Here is a 22,179-nt window from a genome sequence, read left to right on the forward strand (position 1 = left end):
GAAATTGTTCTTATTATTTGATGTACTTTGTTTCTTTAAACACCTTCCATAAATACTTGAGACAGAGTATGCATTCTGATTGGTTGAGAGGAGATCACAAAGCCATGTGTAAACGTGCATTATGAGTTATATTAATGACTGCCCACTCTCTAACCTTGATGATGGCATCAAAGCCCTTCATCTGGCTGAGGACCTACCTATAAAATGGCTTACGGACATTAGACCGAGATCAGCATAATAGAAATAAATTGTTGTTTGTATTTTTCTTTACAGAGTGCGTGTGCGTGCTTACACTGAGAATGGTCAGTCCACGGACTCTCCATGGTCGGACGTCATCACAACAAGTAAGTAGCAACCAACTCATGCACTCCAGTGATTATTAACAGTCCATAGTAAAAAAAAACACGATACACTTTAAAAATTGCCTGTTGTTTTATTGTCTAGCAGTATCGATATAATATTTTCATTTGTATTTGTAAATTCATTCTTCCTGCTCCCTTTTTGTACAAGTTTTACTGGATTAGTTTCCGTGCTTAAAATTGTGCCTACCAGTTTAAGGTCACCAGCCAAACTATCAAATTGTATGTACAATTCTTTTCAACTGGTGTCCTGCATATTTTTATTAAACAGAAATTTGTAAATCACTGTTGGCTGCTTAAGCAGCTCCTATGAATTTGAACCCTGATACTGTAGGCTTAGTGTTGGTAATGGTTGGAACCTCCTAAACCTGGTATGAAATTAATTTCTTTTATGACCATAAGGATGAAAGGTCTTATACTCAGCGTAACATTACATTGCACACAGCATGTTCTGGGCTTACCCGCAGGGCATCTGCTTTGTGTTATCTTATAAGCAATTAATTATTGACTGTTTTCCCCTGTGCTTCCACTGCATAGTGTCCAAAACTCATTGCTGGGTTTCTGTGTCATGCTGTGTTACAATTAAAGTAACAAATCGATGTACAACATTGTTTTTGTTTCAACCAATCAAAGTGGCTGTTTTGTTTTTGGCGGGCTTGATATTTTATCTTTCACTTTGTCAAAGTCATTCTTTTGGAATAGATTTTTTTTTTAGACTGTGGCAGTAACTCAACAACTTGTGTTTTGTTTGTTTTTTATTGGAGTCTGTTGGCGTATAATTGTTGATTGTCTGTTGTATTGCAGAGTTTGATCCATGGTGGTTTATGTACGCCCTTATTCCGTTCATGATCATCGTTCTGATCATTGCCTTCATTATGTGCCTCTGTGCGTGTGTCGCCGGTGATAAGAAAAACAAACCCGCTAAAAGAAGGCAACAACGGTAAGTAATGAGTAAAAGTATAACCTTTGAACTTCGTAGTTTAAAATCATTGAAAACAGTGGTGGTGTTTTCCGCTGTTTTCTTGCATCACAGATGTCCGATTGAGCTTAAAACCTCCACAAGTTTGTTATTTGATGTGTATGTTGAGTCAGACAAAGTGTGGATATAAGTCTTTGACAAATACCATTTTTTTTTGCCGCATTCTTTCAGTAAAAATATTATGTTATTTTAGTTGTCAGGCATGCAACTCTTCTGCGGAATTCAGCGTAAAAAAAAAAAATGATTAGCGCTAAAAAAACCATTCATTTTTTGGGGGGTGGGGGGGCAGGGGGATAATAATTTTATGCAAATTTCATAATTACCTGGCAAACAATAGTTGGTTTTCCTCAACTTAATCAACTCTCGATGCTTTGCCACCTTAGAATTACGGTGCATACATAGGCAATGTGTTTTTCCATGTTATTTTAGTTGTATAAAACACTTCACTTTGTCATACATGCTAAGAATGAACCTAAGAGCATAAAAAACCTCAACACTTTTTAGGGTACCAGTGTGGGTCTCGAAAAGTTTCCTCTTTTTTTTTCATCGGGCAGTTGTATGCCTGAGTTGTGTATCTCAAATTGAAACTGGCAGTTGCATGCCTGAGTTGTGTATCTGAAATTGAAACTGGCAGTTGCATGCCTGAGTTGTGTATCTCAAATTGAAACTGGCAGTTGCATGCCTGAGTTGTGTATCTCAAATTGAAACTGGCAGTTGCATGCCTGAGTTGTGTATCTCAAATTGAAACTGGCAGTTGTATGCCTGAGTTGTGTATCTCAAATTGAAACTGGCAGTTGTATGCCTGAGTTGTGTATCTCAAATTGAAACTGTACAACTAGATACCAGTGTATTATAGAAATCAGAAACCAATTCTTTGTGATTTTTGAAATATTAAACTTGTTTTTAAACGGATTTCACTTTATTAACGGATTACATTTTATTTCTCAGAGATTAATGCTAGAATTCTGCTACTCGGACCAAGACTGTGTTATCCTTTATTGACATCTCTCATTTCCTACAAGCTTTGTTACTATCTAGAAATTGTTTCTCTTTTTCTCTCCTTTTCAGAAGAGAGAAGGAGTCGTTCCCGTCTCAAGCTAACGAGAATGCAAATAATGCTTATGGCACCACCAGCTCCCAAGAGCAACTCACCCCGAATACACCCCCACCAAAGAGAGGACCCAAGTCAAGGTAATAATAATAACTTTCGGCATTTATATAGCGCTCTACGGAGAACAGAGCGCTTTGTACATGAGGCTAGGACAGAAGAAAAACAATTGGGTTGGGAAACAGAAATGTCTTGAGGAGGCTTTTGAACACAGGCAACGAGATCGCCTCTCTCAGACCCGTGGGGAGCTCATTCCATAGGCGAGGGGCAGCTATGGAGAATGAGCTAACCCCAGCTTTCCGTCTAGTTCTAGGAACGGAAAGCCGGGTCTGATCAGCTGATGAGCGGAGTCGTTGCCTGTATGCATCAGCAGTATTAGAGTTGTGGGAATGTACAAGTTCAACCAGATATGATGGAGATAGGGTGTGAAGCATTTTGTAGACATGAGTGACAATTTTGAAGGTATGGCATTTTTAGGAAGAAACTATAAGTAAATGATGAGCAGAGTTACTCTGTCGAAATGTTGAGACCACACCTGCTCTTTTCAGAGCAAACACTCCCACAGAAGAGATTTACACATGGTTGAACCCACAAGTTAACTATTTACTTATAGTTTCTTTATCCATGGTTGAACCCACAAGTTAACTATTTACTTATAGTTTCTTTATCCATGGTTGAACCCACAAGTTAACTATTTAATTATAGTTTCTTTATCCATGGTTGAACCCACAAGTTAACTATTTACTTATAGTTTCTTTATCCACATCATGCAAAACTTTATGACATTTTATTTTGCCTTTCAACTCTTCTATTGTCAAAACATCAGGCCATTAACTATTTTTTTATTGATAATAAAAGAAATAAACTATCTTTATTTGTCAAATTATAAACCATTAGAGAAACTGAGTTGGGAAATGTTTAAATAGTTAATGGTTGAAGATTAAATGACAATGTAAACATCCACTCACTGGAAAGGGCCAAACTTTACTTGAGCTTTCCCATACTTTATAAGTGTTTCAAAGCACCCATAATATCTGGTCAATATTATTCTTTTGTTTTACAATAGTTCTTTCATCTAAATAAATAAATAACTTTTATTTGATTTTTAGGCCAGTGGAGGTGGTGAAGTTTGGACAACATGTCCGCAAGCTCTCATCAAAACTTGGAGACAACTTTGGCAAAGAATATGATGTAAGTTTTTAAATCTAAATTGTATTTATCAAAAATGTTGTTGTTATTAGTTACTTTTTCAGAGAGTTGGGGGGTACAACTTGTGATTTTGGCATCAGATTGGCTCAGTGGTTTCATTCACTGCCCTTCTCCTTGCGGACCTCGATTTGAATCCCATCTTAGTCCAGAGCCTTGCTCGTGGATTTGGTTTTCATTCCCTGTCTGATTGCGAGGGTGTTCTCCATTGGGGTTTTCCCATTTCTTCTTGTTTTCTATCCATCCTGCTATCAAGCACCAACAAAAAACTTTTAAAATGAAGAAACCCTTAATTATGGGCTGATCAAGAAAATGTCAGTTTCAGGTATGGGAAGAAAACTGTCTTGAGCCAGGATTCGAACCAGAGACCAGAGGGATGAAAACAGAGGGGCAGGTACCACTAAATAATAACCAGGGGCCAATTTCACAAAGCAATAAAATTCATTGCAAGACAAATTTTCAGTATCACCGTAATGATTTGTAATGTGTCATCACATTTTACTTAGATACTACAATTGATTTGTAGTTACGATCAATCTTAGATCTTTGTGCAATCGGCCCCTGATCCCCCAAGGCGGGCAGATGTTTATTTGTCACCAAACTCATAACATACTCTTTGGATTCAGGGTTTCAAAAGAATTCTTTTGAAAATGGCTCATGAAACTTTTTCTTTCACAGGATCTGAATTTTTTGGGAGAGAGTCATGCCAAGACTGTTGGGAATCTAACCCAGAATGTGGATAAGAACCGTTTCCCTAACATAGTTCCATGTAAGTATTAAGCCACTAAGCACAGTAACACAAATATTATCTATTTTTAGGGGCCAGTCTTAGAAAAGGACATTCATTTTGAAATTCGAAATTCAAACTTGTTGGTTCAAATCTCGGAATAGTTGTCATGTACAAACGATGCAAGGAAGACTTGTAAAATAATTATTTTTCAAACTTTGTACCAAATGATCATTGAAAATATTAACAATGCTGACTTGCGTACCATAATAATAATAATTAATCATGCTTGTATAGCGCATGAACACATTTTAATTTTAACTACTACGCATATTTAAATAAGATGTCCGTATGCTCTAGAGAAAAAAACAACAGAATACAAATAAAAGATGTACGGGGGTGGGGGGATGATGAAAAATTGCTTACACATAAAATGTCTCCTTGTGTGGTTGTGCCCCCCAAAATAGTTGGATATGTCTCTGTTTGACACCCAAAGTGACTTCATATAAGCAACAAATCTTTGAATATTTGTTTCATATTTGTTTTGGATTTCTTTTCTGGTTCATGTCCATGTATTTAGGTAAATTTAAGAGTTGATTTTTCATATTGTTGTCTTATATAAGTGCACATTTATTTATCTTAATTTCTATTCTATAAAAATTTTTAATTTTCACATTTACTTTTTATGCTTTTCTTAAGTATTTTAAACATTTAATTATTAAACTTTTTATGTAGTGATACCTGTCAGTGATGGTAATGTTGTTGATAATATAAATTAAAAAAACAAGTAAATATATACATTTTGTGTAAATAAACATTTTGATAAATAAATAAAGAATTCAATCAAACAACATATATGTAATGACTATTTTTTAATATATTTGACAGTTGACTATAACCGAATTTGCCTGGACAAAAGAGAGGACTACATCAACGCCAGCTCAGTAACGGTAAGAGGTTTCAGAAGTTAATCATGAGTACCTCATTTGTAATGTAGATATGTGGGTGATGTTTATTGGAATATTCTTGTTATTGTTTACATCCAGGGTTTCAACAGTACCAAGGAGTATATCGCCAGCCAGGGACCTAAAGATAACACGGTCAATGACTTCTGGCAGATGATTTGGGAGCAGAACACCCCAGCCATTGCTGTGATTGGCAGCCCTGTGGAGAACGGACGGGTGAGTCACAGTTAACCCTCAAACAAAGATATTGACAAATGAGGGACACCGCCAACATAAGGTCTAAATGGCTCAGTTGGTTGAGTGCCATCATGTTAATTTGGAGGTCCCAGGTTCAAGTCTCGCTCAAATCATTTTTTCTTTGTTCAATCCATAAATTTGTTTTCAGCATTTCCTTTGCGCTTGCATATCAAATCTTTATGCAAATCTTACCCCAAAATGGTTGCAATGATTACAAGAAGCTGAAAGGAAAACATTTACCTAAGATTTGTAATTTTTTTCTTGTCAGGTACTGAGTTTTAATACTGGCCAAGTGCTTAAATCACTGGTCTGGTTTCTGTTGTTCATTGGCAAATCCAAGCCCTGCTCTTACATATTGACATTCATTGTTTGATATCATGTGTTTGTCGCCCTCTATAGGTGAAGTTTGTACAGTACTGGCCGAGTGATTCCACACCAATCACCTTTGGTAATATCACAGTCAATAGGGTATCGGAACGTGAGGAAACTCAACATGGCTACATCGTCAGAGATTTCTGTTTGGAATCGGTAAGTCATTTTAACTTAATAAACAGTTCTAAAACACATTGGTGTATGGGTAAAACCAAAAATGAATATTCACTACATGATGTTTGGTACATTTTTCCTTAATCTGGGCCAAATTTTATACAGCTGCTTCAGCAGAGGATTATGTTTAAGCACAAAAGAGCAGGATACCAGTCGCAAATTTCAAATGTAACTCGGTACTTAGACTGTTAACCTGTTTCTGGTAAGCATAATTTTGTGCCTAATCTTATAATAAATTTTCACTTGGGGTTATGATTATTTCAATTGTTCGCTCATTATTAAATCTGCTCATGTTATGAATTTTTTTTTAAACAGGAATCTGAGGTACGTTCTCTTCGCCAGTTCAATTTTATCGGTTGGCCAGAACACGGTGTACCCAAAAGCTCTATCCAGATATTGAACTTTATCCGTGCTGTTCGTTCGGCTCTGCCCCACAATGCTGGACCCTTGCTTGTCCATTGCGGGTAAGTAACAGCTTACAGTTCTACAATTGATCCTTCAAACCACAGAGCAACTTTGATTATTATTATAATCACTGGCTAATTCAAAATTCATCACTTTCTCTACTGAGCCTCACTGTTTACCTCCCATATTCCATCGATAAACAATAGTGGCAGCCTATCCATCTGTTTTAATCCTCATGAGACAACAAAATAAAAAATGGCTGGATTCAGCAATTAGTCAACCCCCAAGAAAAAGGGAGATTTTAATAATGAATTCCAGTACCCTTTGTCCCCTTTGTATTAAGGGAAATCTTGCCACTAACTGGGGATTTGTTGTAACTTTTAAATATTTTGTTTCTACTGCTGTAGTGTATTTGTTATCCATTTTTATCTATTTATTACCAGGTATATTTCTTTGTGTATTGTTGTGCCAGTGAAGAAACGTCATAACATAAATAATTCACGATGTCTTTATCTCTCTACAGAGCTGGCATTGGACGTACCGGAGTATTCATTGCACTGGATGTACTCACCCAGCATCTATCTCTGGATGAGAAGTACATTGATGTGTTTGGTACAGTAGTAATGGAGAGGGAAGAACGAACCAATATGGTGCAGACTGTGGTAAGTACAGGAGCCCGCTTTCCCTTCCCCTCCCCCCAAAAGAAAATATTTAAAAAATGAAAAGACATAAAACATAAGACATAAGAAACTTGATTAGTCTCCAAAAGGAAGAAATTACATTGCTAGTACAAGTTTAAAAGGCACCACAAATATCAAAAAGTAACAAAAGGCAGATACAAATAATAATTGCACAAGAAACAAGGATTTAAGGATAAAATCCATAAACACCCAGTCTGGCCATGTATAACAAGATAAACTTGCACACGTAAAGAGCTATCATTGGAGAAAAAAAGAAAAACTATATATTGAATTGGTTTAAATATGTCTTTTACTTTTTGCCCATTATGACACAGCATCAATATGAGTTCCTGCACAGAGCTCTACTTGACATTCTAGAGGGCAGAGTAACTGGACCTAATTGGGTACTGCAGTCAAAACGCCGTAAGTATCAAGAATCTCTGCACCCCCCCCCCCCCACACTTAAAGTATCAAAGGGAGGAGTTACCTTTGGTAATTACTCCCAAAATATTTGTCCGTAAAAACTTAATTTGTAGAAACACTGCACAGCTGTTGATAATGTGTAACATTTTAAGAAACGATGCCCTTTTTAGGAATGTGGTATTAGAGAGGGGAATTATAAACATGATGGCGACCAGTCAACAAGCTGCACGTTGTGCTCTCACTCTTTTGCTCTTTTGGGTAGTTCTGAGCACTCTAACCTGTTTGAATTTTACTTCATGTGATAGAGGTTCCCTTGCTGACAACTTTGGTGTATTTCATCATCAGTTTCATGTCAACACTTTTAAGATTTCCAGTGTTTTCCAGAAAGTTTGTGATTAATCTGATCAAGAAAATGAAATCCAACTCTCCAAGCTGCTCTTCATGCCTGAGCAACTGCATTGTCATGCAGGAGCATGGAGTCTTGCTAGGCCACCTTCTTTGTCATCATCCTGCTTTGTTGTACCAAGCTCCACTCATCAATGGGTGAAGTACAACATTAAGCTCTCCAGGAACAGTACACTCTATTATGCAAACTCCACTGCATGCTTCAACATTATTCTTTCTGGTGACATCGAGCTTAATCCAGGACCTGAAGCACCATCTGATGAGTCATCTACAAACACCTTCACCTGGAGCCCTCCAAATTCAACATGCCAGATGTACATACAAAATGTAAGAAGTTTGAAAAATAAGCTTGACTCTTTCCACACTTCCTTGGTTGCTCATTTGCAACCTGGTGGCTTTTACAACTTCTTTGCTTTAACTGAAACCTGGCTCACTACTGATGTGATGGATTCCGAGTTAAATATCCCCAACTACACCATCTTTCGTAATGACAGAGTAAACAGACGCGGAGGAGGTGTACTTCTAGGCTATCACAATAACTTTGTATGCCGTAGAAGGCAAGATTTCGAGCGTAATGATCTGGAGCTGTTATTGGTTGAGGTACGTCTGTCTAGCCGCAACAAAATGCTTCTTGGTGTTTTTTATAGGCCACCAAACAGTGGAGTTGAGCCACTAGAGGCACTGGCTGACACCTTAACTATTGTTTCCAGCCACTACAATAACATTTGTATTGTTGGAGATTTCAATCTCCCTACTTTACAGTGGAACCCTAGAAGTAAGCATGCAGTCTCAAGTGGATCGACGATTGATGATGTTTTTGTTGATGCTGTCATGTCTGCTCACAATTTGCAACAAGTAAACTTTTGCTCCACGAGAGGAGATAACATTCTCGACCTTGCCCTTACTTCTAGTAACCTCCTAGCTTCGTCTACAACTGGTGATGACTTTTTTCAATCTGATCACAAGTCAATAAGATTGAGCTTTCTTTTCAATGCTACTTCAATGCCTGTTTTACAGCCTACCAGTCGGCCCATTTTCAACTTCCGTCAAGCAGATTTAAAAGACCTCAACAGAACACTCGAGTACATTCCCTAGAATCTGCTCGAAGCCACTGACAATATTGATGATGCTACATCTCTCTTCTATGATCTTGTTGAAGCTGCCATCATCGATGTTGTCCCTGTTGTCCGTCCACGTCGTCCCTCACCTCCTTGGTTTGATGGACAAGTTCATTTTGCCCTAAGAGCCAAAGAACGAGCATTTCGCCGCAAGAAGTCCAATCCTACTCCGGAGAACATAGCATCTTTTCAGCAATCAAGAACTGATTTCAAGAAATTGGTAAAGATTAAGTATGCATCATATCTTCAATCAATCACTGATGACATTGGTAAAAATCCAAAACGTTTTTGGAGTTTTATTAAGGCTCGATCCCGCCGGCATGCCTTGCCTTCAACTTTTCGTCATGAAACCTCAGGTCTAGAAGCTACCAATTCGTCTAGCAAAACAGCTCTTTTTATGGACTTTTTCCAGTCTGTCTATCTTCCACCATCTGATGAATCTGATGCAACGGAGACTATGCCTACTCTTCAGTCTGCTAACTTGAATGCCATGCCTGCTATCCAAATAACTGAATCTGATGTTCTACAAAAGTTAAACAATATTGACTGTTCTAAAGCTAGTGGATCAGATAATGTATCAGGTTTTGTTTTTAATTCCTGTGCTGGTGCCCTCTGTGGTCCTTTATCGTACATTTTCACAAGAGCATCAAAGGAGGGATGCTTTCCTTCAAGTTGGAAAACTGCTAACCTTGTTCCTATCCATAAGACTGGTAAAAAGTCAAGTGTCTCTAACTATAGGCCAATTTCATTAATCCCTCAGGTAGCCAAGGTTTATGAAAAAATACTATGTGAGCAGATTTTTTCCCATGTTCGACCTGCGATTTCTGAGCAACAGCACGGTTTTGTCTCTGGAAGGGGTTGTTCCACAAACCTTACTTCACTTTTACTGGAGGCATACCGTGCTGTTGATCAGAGAGAGCAGTTAGATGTTATATATACTGATTTTTCCAAGGCATTTGATCGAGTCAACCATGATTTTCTTTTGTACAAACTGAATTCCTACAATATTCATCCAAATGTATTAATTTTGTTACAAAGTTATCTAACTGGCAGAAAACATAGAGTAGTTGTGGATGGTTTTTCTTCCGAATGGAAAACAGTGCCCTCTGGAATTCCACAGGGTTCAATTCTAGGACCTCTCTTATTTACATTATTTGTTAACGATCTTCCTGAATGTTTAAGTAATAAATGTTTACTTTATGCTGATGATCTAAAGGTTTTTCGTCAGATTGGTTGCACAGCCGATACTATTTCTTTGCAGGCTGACTTAGATAGAATTCTTGACTGGTCTAAAACATGGCGTCTATTTCTTAACGTTAACAAATGTAGCATTTTAACCCTGACTCTTAAGAAGAAGCCTGTCAAATTTGATTATACCTTAGGTGATAATATTCTTACTCGTGTTGATGTCCAAAAGATCTTGGTATTTTTATTGACAGCAGACTCACTTTCAACTCGCATGTTAATACTATTATCAAAAAAGCCAATCGCATGAGTGGTTTAGTATGGCGTAACTTTCGCTCCTTAAAGAATGAGCATGTTTTACGTACCTTGTTTTGTTCTCTCATCAGACCTAATCTTGAATTTTGTACCATTGTATTTAACTCTATTTCAGCCCATCAAGCACATAGACTAGAGGGAGTTCAGTTTCGTTTTCTCAAATTTATTCATAGGACACTAAATAATGGCACTGTTTATAACTTGGATTATCTTGACCTATGTAAAATGTACAGACTTCCACCCCTTAGACAGAGAAGAATATTGAATGACTGTCTATTTCTATACAAATCTTTCCACAATCATTTTAGCAACACTGAGTTCAACCCCTTTGCCTTACATGTTCCTAACCGTAATACTAGACAGTCTATTAAACACATCTTATATGTGCCAAGGAATCGGGTAGATGTGACAAAGCGTGGCTTTTTGTCAAGGATTTCCTCGAAAAATATAATAGTATCCATGGTTCTTGTGATGTGTTCGGAGCCCCTTCTCTTAATTCCTTTCGTGGTCAGGTTTTGAGTGCCATATCCTCTTCCAGTAACTCATGTATACATGTGTTTACAGTGTTTTGTTTTATTTTATTTGGTATTGTTTACATCCATTTATTTTTTTTTCCCTTGTCTTTTTTATCGTTTATTCTGTTTATAATTTATTTTAAATATATTTTCACAGTCGTTCATGATGGTCTGTTTCTGTTCCCTATTTTATTTTACTTAATCTTCAATGTATGCTTTAATTTTCTTTCCTAAGATGATTCTATTTTAATTGTTAACTTTGTACATATCAGATTGTTTTTATATAGGCTATATGAATATTTCTTATTGTTGTTTTTGGTATCCTTTCCTGTAATTGGCGGCTCGTCCGCTGTTGGTTTGGTCAATAAATATATATAATAAATATATAAATGTTTAAATCTGAGAAACGTTTCTGAGATTATGTATTATGTATTCCACGGATTGTTCTTCCTGCTTAGACGTTAACCGCTCCAGATTTTTGACAATATCTCAAAAACACAACCAAAATGAAATTTGTCTGCAATGACTAATGAACTGCTGAAAGACAACCAAACTTTCACTTTTAGTTTTCTTGAAACACATTTGTGAATAGTCATTGCTTGAAATGTTTTGCCGGTCACACGCCGATGTACAACAGCGAGCCCTTAGACAAAAGCCAGTTGGGGTAGTTTTTTTAAATTAGTTGCATAATATTTGTGTGAATGTTCGAGTAAACACAGAAGGCAAAAATAACCCAATTGATAATTTTGTGACTCTTGCTACACATAGACCTTACCACCCCCTAACAAATGGAAGTTTTAACATTGCTAAACTTAAAATTAGTGTAGAGTAGAGTTTCTTTGCAACTTGTGAAGGAGAAATCTTGAAAGAAACTTTGCTTCTGCATCACAAAATCATTTTTATAAAAGTTTGATTTTTACACTCTTCTGTTTTTCTTTTTTCGACAGGTACAAGCGTCGACAGTGATCAGATTGCTGCTGATGAGATTGGTGAAGCTTCACTCTAAAGACAACTTGTTCTGTTTAATTCAGAAAAAATCATCATCTAATGAAGACAGCTCAATTTTTCATTCTGTTTAAAACGTCTCCTTGTTATTGTATCGTTTTACGACGTTATAAATACTTGTGTCAACTAGTTTGTTTGTCCATTTTCTATTTCTGTTATGGTAATGACTTTTTTGTAGCAAGTACTTTCATACTTTAATTATACCCTGCCATAAATTGAGGGTTTTTTACCCTCAATATTTGTGTTTAATTGTACAACTTTAAAAGTTCAAAATGATTAATGACTTCTTAGCATTTTTATCAAAATGAGAGCTGTTTGCTAGTAACTTTTAAAGCGAGAAACCAATGGGATTTAACTGGGACTATTTAATTGAGGTTAAGAAAGACTTACGTGTACAAAAATGCTCTATAAAGTAACGCTATTTTTTTTAAGAAGACAAATTAAAGAGTAATTGTATGTTATCCTAAAATTTAAATTTCAAGCTTTGGATGATCATTGGAATGTATAATATTGTAATAAGGGAGTGTCAATATTGTTCTCAAGTTAATTGATTGTTAATATTCATATTTGTTAATGCAAGTTCACCTCCAAACAAGTCTAATGCCACTCATGGTAAGGGGCCACAAGTTCACCTCCAAACAAGTCTTAATGCCACTCATGGTAAGGGGCCACAAGTTCACCTCCAAACAAGTCTAATGCCACTCATGGTAAGGGGCCACAAGTTCACCTCCAAACAAGTCTAATGCCACTCATGGTACGGGGCCACAAGTTCACCTCCAAACAAGTCTAATGCCACTCATGGTAAGGGGCCACAAGTTCACCTCCAAACAAGTCTAATGCCACTCATGGTAAGGGGCCACAAGTTCACCTCCAAACAAGTCTAATGACACTCATGGTAAGGGGCCACAAGTTTACCTCCAAACAAGTCTAAGGGCCACAAGTTCACCTCCAAACAAGTCTAAGGGCCACTCATGGTAAGGGGCCACAAGAAGACAACTGGAGGTAGGATTTGATATTCCTCTTAAAACAGTCTTGATTGTAGGATGGAGGGAAACATGCACTAGGCTAGGAGTTCCAAAGATATGCAGTACGTGGAATAAAGCTGTTGGAATGGCTCTTTGTTCTACATCTCAACAAATCAAAAGTGTATGAAATTATCAAAAGCAGTCAGAAAATTGTAGATATTATGTGGTGAAGTTGAACTCTGTTGAAGATAAGCTTCATCCATAACTCAAACTTACTTGAAAGAATCATTCAGTGTGTCGTGGTTGTAGCTTTAGCGACAAGTGACTGCTGACAATTTAAAAACAAGACAAAATTTTCATGAGCTTTTGTTCTGTTTTGACTGCCTTTTTGTCTCTCTCTCTCTCTCTTCAAACCGAAAGTTGTCCTGCTGGGTTTTTAGTTTGCTCTTGTTTATTTTAGAGATATTTAAATAACATCTCAAAATAGAAATGATGTCATAAGTGATATATTAGGTATAAATAATACCCAACTCACCCCCACCCCTTTTTTTTTGAGGATCAGTGTTGATTGTGTTCTTACTTTGTTGTGGGCATGGGTTGGTTTTGAGACAAGAAAAATTTGTAATTGAAATTTAAATTGATTCAATCTTTACGTCAGTGTGACTTTAATTTTAGTTGTATTTTAATTTAGGGTTAAACAGCAGATTCAAGTCTGGCTCTTTTCAACTTTTATTTGATCAATCCCAAATTATTTAAAATTTACCCAGCCAGTTTACCCTGTGTTGGATTACTAGGGATGATATAGTTATATAGTAAATCATTGTTACTTTTATTTTAAATTTTGGTTCAAGCCTTGGCGTCTTTGAGCAGATCATCCTTTGATCAAGTTTGGAAAGTATAAAATTACTGAAATTGCTTATTGATTTGAATCATATTTGTTTTCTACTTAAGTTTTCACCATATACTTTTTGTTTATTCCTATACAATCATTTCTTAGATAACTTGAGTAGCAGAATTATTTTGCGTAGTTGCCATCTTGGTGTATATTCTGTCCAAACCCTCTCTATTAAATTCAATAACTGATGACGAAGATAAATTGTGAGAAATATTTGTGTTTCTATGTAGGCCTACAAGGTAAAACAATTTGTATTTTCTAAATTGGTTTGTATGAGGTCATCCAATGTAGTAGGCATACTGTTTTTTGCGATTAGCCTATCCTTAATTGTAGTATTGTCTACAAATTAATTTGAGGTAAAGGATTTTATATCTGGAATATAAATATATATATTTGTAATAAAGTTTTAAGAAAGGAACTTTTTGATGTTGAAATATGTGTTTTATTTGATTTGGCAAGGTTTTGGATTAATGTATTTTCTCAAAACACAACATTATTTTTATAGAAATATTTCAAGTGATTCGTATTGTGTTTTATTGAAAAATAATTTCAGTGATACCCATAACTATTTGTAAGGTTAGGGTCAAGGAGCGCCATTTGACGAACAGCCCTAACCCTGTGACGAAAGCTTGTAGTGTTAAAGTTCTGGTTTTGGTGAATTACTGCACAATCTCCACATATCGGGATGTACACGTGCAGGTGACTGAGCGGCAAGACTTACATTACAAAAACCGTCCGGCGGACGTGTACATGACTGTACATGATCGGCGCGCATAAGCGAGCGTGCATGCACTGAACCTACGTATGCAGCATGAATATTCACGTTTTTATGATTGCAGTGAATTCCCAACGGCCGACCACTTGCCATGTCATCCATGACATGCATTAAGCTTGTAAACAAAATGGCGTTTAACCTACTGCAAGTACGGTTTTCCAAGGGGGCGGACACAACTGCATATGCAAATGGGTCTGGGCGGACACAACTGCATTATGCAGCTGCGTCCGGGCGGACACGGTTGCGTATGCAAAACCGTCCGGCGGACAGTATTGCATATGCAATAATGTCCTCCTGATAGTATTGCATAGAGGACATAATTGCATGCAACACCGGCCTCAAAACGGTGTTTATTATGCACCTTTGACCTACTTAGTACAAATTTAGATATGTCATATATCGGCCAAACAACAAAATAAAATAAGAAATGCTTTAAAATATTTGTTGTATGCTTTTTACCATCCCACTTCCATAACTGGCAGCCAATTTTTGCTATCAAAAATTGCTTAAAATCCAAGATGGCGGCCAACGGCGCCCATTTTTGCCACCAAAATTAGAAAAACTGGGGAATGTCATAATATATTAGCAAAACAACAGAATAAAAAACACGATTTTAAATAATAGATGTATGTTTTTTACCAGTTGTTTTTGAGAAGATTATTAATTTTTCCCTTTAAAAAACAACTGGAAACTTCCTTCCCTATTTTGCTAGCTAAAAAATCCCCCATCACTGCTCAACAGATTTCTATTGGGCCTACATGTTTAATATACCTCGATGTTAAAAGTTTGAAAAGGAGGCAAGTAGGCCTGATAAGCATTGGCAAATCTTAAAACGGCTTTCTTTTTCTGGACGAGTTTTAATCGTGTTCCATTCCGCCTACTCAAACTGAACCGACTCATATCACGATTAGTAGCGGAAAACGCCCCTTTTTGCTAAATTAGTTTAAAAAAGTCCCATAAATGATTGTGAACAAAAAGACAGCCCATGTGTTTGCACATAGGACTAGTTGCAACTGGCTTTTTTTTTGGGGGGGGGGGGGCTGGGGTGTGGCTTGTGATCAATCGCACGTGCGTGGAATTTGTGACAATACTTTGAGGGTGTCCAGATGGGATTGACCAATAAGCACACTCTACTTGTGTGGCTGGATACAATAGCCGAAGCCCATGTATTTTGCATGCAAAATAAAGCCGTTGTTTTGTACAAAGTCAGTCGTTTATTTTAAAAACACTATTATTGGAATTTAAAAAAATAACTTAAAAAAACTATACCAAGTTTTCCTCATTTATGACCATTATTGTCTGTAATTTATGAACACGTAGAAGTGTTGCAAACTGCTTACAAACCACCAAAAGTATATGGTAAAAAAAGCATTTAAACAACAAAAAGGGAACAAAAACAGGGGTGGCTATATACGTACTTCCATCTAGAGGAAAAGCATACCATTCTCAAAGAACACTTCTTTGGTTCTTTTGAGTCAACATATTTCTCCATTTACCTTCCGCCTTTTGTTGACGCCCCTGGAATAAATTAATTCATCCACTCGGTATTGCGACAAGCTCATTCTGTGCTTTAATTGGACGGGGTAACTGTGGAATGTCACCTCATTGAATACCATCTCATTGTTATACACATTGTAAGGAGTTCGGCGCTTTTTTCGAGACACCATTGCAGCCGAGTGACCGCATGGCATTTCTCCCCGTGTCGCGCACTGGAGCAGCAGGCCGGACCTCTCAGCTCTACAACTTTGGACATCGCGTTTTCTGATGAACTTTTTACCCGTAAATGTGTCGAAATTTTTACCCTGGCCAGCCATGTGCATTCAGAAAAATTCCTACTATAACTGTTGCACGTTTGGTACCAATTTGGCAGAGACTTGAAGTAGGCATACAAGACAGAATTTCATGAAACTTGTGATTTTTTGTCACTGGGTGGCCAGAACAGTTATACAAAAAACTGCAGTCTTCAACACAACATTCGCTGTTGAGACCTTTACTACAATTCGTGAGTTCCACGAAGTTCTTAAATTCCAACTTTGAAAATTCGTGAGTGGCTGGGAACTCCGCTGAATTGCCGTAGAATGCAGTGTAAAACTTCACAACCAAAGCTGGACACATCGAGCCAACAACATTGTTTTTGTTGAGGTAAGCTTGGGGTCAAAGTAGGGGGTGGACCACCGCCGAAACAATCCTTTTACATAAATAAATAATGATTTAGTTCAAAAGCAAGTTTTACACGATGATCATGGGCGTTTCATGACTCTTTGGTTACGTGGGTAAGATATGTTCAATTGCCATAAGTTTTATAAAGATAAAAACAATTTAGACCAATTTCGAGGGCGCTGTGAGAACAAGTTATTGAAATGGACGGCTCTGTACCGGTTATAAGACGAACATTTCGTTTTTTTAATTTACCAATTTAGCCTAATAAATTAGAACTTCCAGTGTGAAAAGTGCTTTCTCTGTCCACTTGTTTTTCCGATTTCTCAGTTCCCCCACCGTTTGCCTGATTTTGGCAATTGCCCCATTGCCCTATGGATTGTTCATAGTTCACAAAACTATTATTATTTACTTGGTTTTTTTTTTTTTTTGGGGGGGGGGGTGAAATTAACTTAAGCAGATTTTTGTCCTTGATATTGTTTTTTTGGATCTTGTTCAAAGAGTTTTTGGCTCAAAAAGGAAATTGATATTTCATTTTAATATTTAGTTATTTATAGTATTTCACTACTTTTGTTACTCTGAAGATTTCATTTCCCCTTTTCTTTCCCTCAAATTATTATTTTCTTTTTGAGACATTAGACAACGTTCTATTTAGAGTGTCAACATAAGGTTTTTGTCATTTTTATTTGATTTACTTTTTATTTTATTTTTTTAATTTTTTTATTTATTCTAATTTCTTTTTGAGTATTTATTTGTAATTCTATTTTATCTTATTCTATTAATTTATTATTTTTAGTTTTTAATTTTTTATTTATTGGGTCAGTTTACATTTGTATAGGCCTACTATTTCATCACTTCTCAACTACATAATATTGATGTAAAATGGAAACGACCAGTGTCGTCCACTCTATTATTTTGACTGAATCGAATGGTTCAAACGGGGACCATTTTGATCTGTTAAAATAAATTATTGTTTCATTTAAATTAATGTAGTTGTGTGTTGTTTTCTGAATTCAGAAACGGGTAACAGCTGATGCAGCTGTAAGCAATGACTGGAAACTGGGGGCAACTTAATAGCCGACCTAGCAGCGAGCTTTCATCCAGGCAAGCTTCAGGAGACATCGATGGGACTCGTGTCGATGCCTCTGAAGAGAACATGGCAGTTGAATATCTTCGATATGTGATATCTGGGCTTACATTGGAGGTCAACCACTAAGGTAGAGAAAACTGTGTTTACCATCAAGACTTACCTGTTCAATTTCTGGGCCTTTGTTGGCAGGCAAAATGTTGAACTTGTCGTGTATGAGAAATTTCACCTTTTGTGTAATAATTTCCATCTAAAGAGTTACAGAAAAAACAGCCGTACAAGTTTTGAGATGTGCTCCTTTTTTCCCCTATCAAAAGTTGAAAAAATCAGACAGTGCAATCTCCACAAAATGCAGGATTTGATGTTTGCTTCCATTTAGCTGTGTAGTGCCTGCATAAAGTTCGGGCCCTGCGGCTCTTTGCTTAACAATGATGTCATAGGTCACGTGGTGCCAACCTCCACATTCTCAAGTCTTCTTTTGCGATTTACCTCTTTGCTAAATTTATTCCTCTCTTTTTTCTTAATTTTTTTTTATTTTACAGATTGTCCAGATGGGTGTTGAAGATCAATGGATTTGTGGTATGAGGACGTACTTGGACTTGGAGGTCACCAAAGGACCAAGGTAAAAACAACTTTGCCATATTATATCCGACCTCCACTTTTTAAAGTCCGCTTTTGCGATTTACCTTTTTGGATAATCTCTTTTTTTTTAAACTGGCAGTAAATACAACTGAGTAAGGTTTGTGATCACACAGACCTTTTACTTTTTCGAAAAAACAACCAAATTTTAAGTGTTTGCACATGATAAATGTATCAATTAGTGAATTTAATATGCAAAAGAGGCTCTTTCATGAGTTCCAATTTCTTTGGGAAAAAACCCACAGTTAAAAAGTCAGATTTTTGATAGAGCCAATAGTGGAGGTTGGGTAGCGCAAGTTGAACCTCAAGTTCAAGATCAAGACAAGATGAAGACTGCAAAGAGTAAGAGAAGATCTAACCCGCTCTCTTGCAGAGTCCCACCCCTCGTACCACCCCTTCCCCTCCAAGATGTTTGGCGACCTTGTTGATGTTGTCCTTGCCTGAGAGTTTTCAAGATGACTTCAGATTTTCTTGGCTGGGCATTTCTTGATTTGCATATTGGTCGAAGCCAATGATGCTTTTTAACTAGGAGACTTGTCTATACTGGAAATTTTCTGTTGGGTTGATACTTTAAGTTATCAGTTGTCATATTTATTTATAATTGCCATGATCTTAAACTCCAAGTAGTGTAATGTATGTTTAGACAAGGAAGAATAGAAATGCAACTAAAACTTCCAATCAAAATAATTCTCTAAAGTTCTGATGATTTTTTTTTATTTGTTATGTTTTTTTGACAAAGCAAAGCAGAACAATTTAATTTAGTCAACATAAAACACACCACACTAAGTAAAAGTAATCACATAGTCGAATATGTTAGTCAAATTACCATTCATTTGATGTATAATGTTTGATTTAGGAGTATTTAAATAGATAATTTAGACAAACTAAATACATATTGACATATTCCTAATATCAACATTACATCAATATGAATGGAGAAACGTTCAACTATTGAAGTCTTTAAAAATTAGGCGAAAAAATCATACCTAGGCCCTAATACAAAAAAAGCTGTGTATAAATATCTTGCTCATTTAGATCAAATAAGTTCAAATAAAAACAAATGGGAGGGGACCTAAAACCTTTAAACTTGAACTTCTCAAAGCTATTTGCTCAAAATGCGCATATTTTGTATTAACTTCCCTAAACATATTGTTTGCGAGCGCTTCGAGAAAAATAATAAAAAATAAACGAGGACGGGAAAGACTGAAGAAGGTGGAAAAAAAGAAAGGAAGAAGAAAGAGCAGAGAACCCATGGAGGAAAGAGACCAGTGATGCTGAGGTATGTTTGGTGGTAAGACAGAAAGGCCTAGAGTAATAAAGACTTGGAGATTAGGCTAACCCTCTACTCTTTCAGCAGGTTTACTGGCAATGGGTAAAGTATAAGATGACTGGTGTAGTTCTTAGTCTTGATTCTAAGATACTTAATCTTGAAACAAAACTAAGAGCTACCCAGTCATTGGTAAATGCCAAACTTGAGTAGACAATGAATACTCTCCCCTGATATCTCTAAAGAGTGACTGCAGCTGAGGTTAAGTATAACAGGTGAAGTATCAATGTAAAAATTACCTTTTCTCAACAACTGCCGAATAACCAACATTTTCTGAACAGCTTCCCAATAATCAACATTTTCTCAACAGCTTCCAAATAACCAACATTTTCTCAACAGCTTCCAAATAACCAACATTTTCTCAACAGCTTCCAAATAAGCAACATTTTCTCAACAGCTTCCAAATAAGCAACATTTTCTCAACAGCTTCCAAATAACCAACATTTTCTCAACAGCTTCCAAATAACCAACATTTTCTCAACAGCTTCCAAATAACCAACATTTTCTCAACAGCTTCCAAATAACCAACATTTTCTCAACAGCTTCCAAATAACCAACATTTTCTCAACAGCTTCCAAATAACCAACATTTTCTCAACAGCTTCCAAATAACCAACATTTTCTACAACAGCTTCCAAATAACCAACGTTTTCTCAACAGCTTCCAAATTTTGCACAAAAAATAAGTCTCTTACTGGTTAAAAAAGAAAAGTAACTAAACTTTCTTTTCACTGCTTTTGACGATTCCCTTAAACAGATTTTGACTTTGTTTTGTTCTCAACAGTCTGTTATGTGTTCTTCCCGCGAATGTAGAGATTAATGACCAGTGGTCAGTGGTCAACAAGGTCAGGTGCTGGCAGCAAAGGTTAAGTATTGGCTGAAGTATTTTGGTAAAGTATGGGGGTGAAGCCCGGTGCATACTTCGTGTGAATGCCTAGCGAGTATTGACATCACAACTCTGTTTTTTTTTTACTGTGAATAGTTTGCACGAGTTGAACACACCTCAACTGTGGCAAAGTGTTCGTTGCGAATTCGTGATGTCAATATTTCCTTAGCATTCGGATTCGCAGGAAGTATGAACTGAGCTTTAATGTGAACGAAAAAATATCACCTTTCTTTTCCCTCAACTTGTAATTAAATTGTTGTTGTTTTCCACAGTCTGTAGCCTGTTTTTGCTGAAATGGATCTCTTGGCAAGGACTTGTACACAGATTGCAGGGTCTGGAACACCGTAGACATTGGTTGGTAAAGTATTGAGGTTATCTCAGGTAATGTGTATGGTACACCCGACTTTGGCTAATTGATGTGAACCCCAAACGTTAAACCTTCTCGATACTATTCTTCAAAGAAGCAGACAATGTTTTCATCTTGATGATGAAGTAGTTTGTGTAATGAAATCTTAACTGGAGCTGAGGTGGTGCTCACCACTTACTTTTTTTCCAAGCAATCTGACAGTTAAAAGGTGACTAGTTACTGGTGAATAAAATACCTACTAATTTCATCAACAGCTCACTCATTCAAGAAGTTTGAAGGATCATGAAACAAGACTTTCTACAGTAGTATAACTTTGGGTGAAAAAAAACATGCATCAAAAATCCACATTTTGAACTTTATAATCGTTGTAATCAGCAGTCCAAATAATTTTTAGATTCTACTTCAGGAAACAGGAACAGCCAGCCAACAATCAAGCTAAAACAACTGAGACCCAGTTAAATTGTTTGTGTCTTTGTACAATCAAAACAAAATTTAAAATCTTCCTGAAAGAATAGAAGTCAGCTCATCTTGCAATTTAACATAAAGATGTGTAAATAAAGATTAATTTGTCTGTTCATACAATTGTTTCCAAGGTTTTGGCAAGGACTACAACCGGACCTGTAGCAGCATTGTTTGACACAACTGGACCTGTTGCAGCAAGCATTTGGAGGTAAGCTATACCGTGCTTTCGATTTGCTTTCTTTGAAGAGAACGTTCATCTAAAAAGACAGCAAAGGATCAGTTGATTTATTTTCCAGAATGAGCACACTTGAAGCTATTAAAAAGTTGATTGAAAGTATCCATTTACTTCGTTCATTAAGTATGCAATAAACACACACATGCAACCAACTGGTGGAAAACAATGAAGTTGGGTTCATTCAAAAACATAAGCAAAGGATGAGTTT

The 22,179-nt window shown here is 36.6% G+C and overlaps 1 protein-coding gene and 1 long non-coding RNA gene across 2 annotated transcripts in view; both read left to right on the plus strand.

Moving 5' to 3' along the window:
* LOC117291201 overlaps positions 1 to 14,456 on the plus strand; it is a 71,095-nt gene extending 56,639 nt beyond the window's left edge. The window contains exons 53-64 of the mRNA XM_033772800.1: positions 274 to 344; positions 1,164 to 1,299; positions 2,407 to 2,529; positions 3,556 to 3,637; positions 4,331 to 4,421; positions 5,268 to 5,329; positions 5,426 to 5,560; positions 5,981 to 6,109; positions 6,443 to 6,591; positions 7,056 to 7,194; positions 7,548 to 7,635; positions 12,121 to 14,456. Coding sequence (XP_033628691.1) covers positions 274 to 344; positions 1,164 to 1,299; positions 2,407 to 2,529; positions 3,556 to 3,637; positions 4,331 to 4,421; positions 5,268 to 5,329; positions 5,426 to 5,560; positions 5,981 to 6,109; positions 6,443 to 6,591; positions 7,056 to 7,194; positions 7,548 to 7,635; positions 12,121 to 12,179 — 1,264 coding nt within the window. The 3' untranslated portion in view covers positions 12,180 to 14,456. The remainder of the gene's footprint in view (positions 1 to 273; positions 345 to 1,163; positions 1,300 to 2,406; positions 2,530 to 3,555; positions 3,638 to 4,330; positions 4,422 to 5,267; positions 5,330 to 5,425; positions 5,561 to 5,980; positions 6,110 to 6,442; positions 6,592 to 7,055; positions 7,195 to 7,547; positions 7,636 to 12,120) is intronic.
* A 2,066-nt stretch (positions 14,457 to 16,522) lies between these two features.
* On the plus strand, positions 16,523 to 20,349 carry LOC117291202. Its single transcript, XR_004519139.1, has 3 exons — positions 16,523 to 16,955; positions 17,988 to 18,187; positions 18,600 to 20,349. It is a non-coding gene; the product is annotated as an uncharacterized LOC117291202 (long non-coding RNA).
* The last annotated feature ends 1,830 nt before the right edge of the window (positions 20,350 to 22,179 follow it).

Source organism: Asterias rubens, chromosome 6, assembly GCF_902459465.1.
Source record: "Asterias rubens chromosome 6, eAstRub1.3, whole genome shotgun sequence".
NCBI lineage: Eukaryota > Metazoa > Echinodermata > Asteroidea > Forcipulatida > Asteriidae > Asterias > Asterias rubens.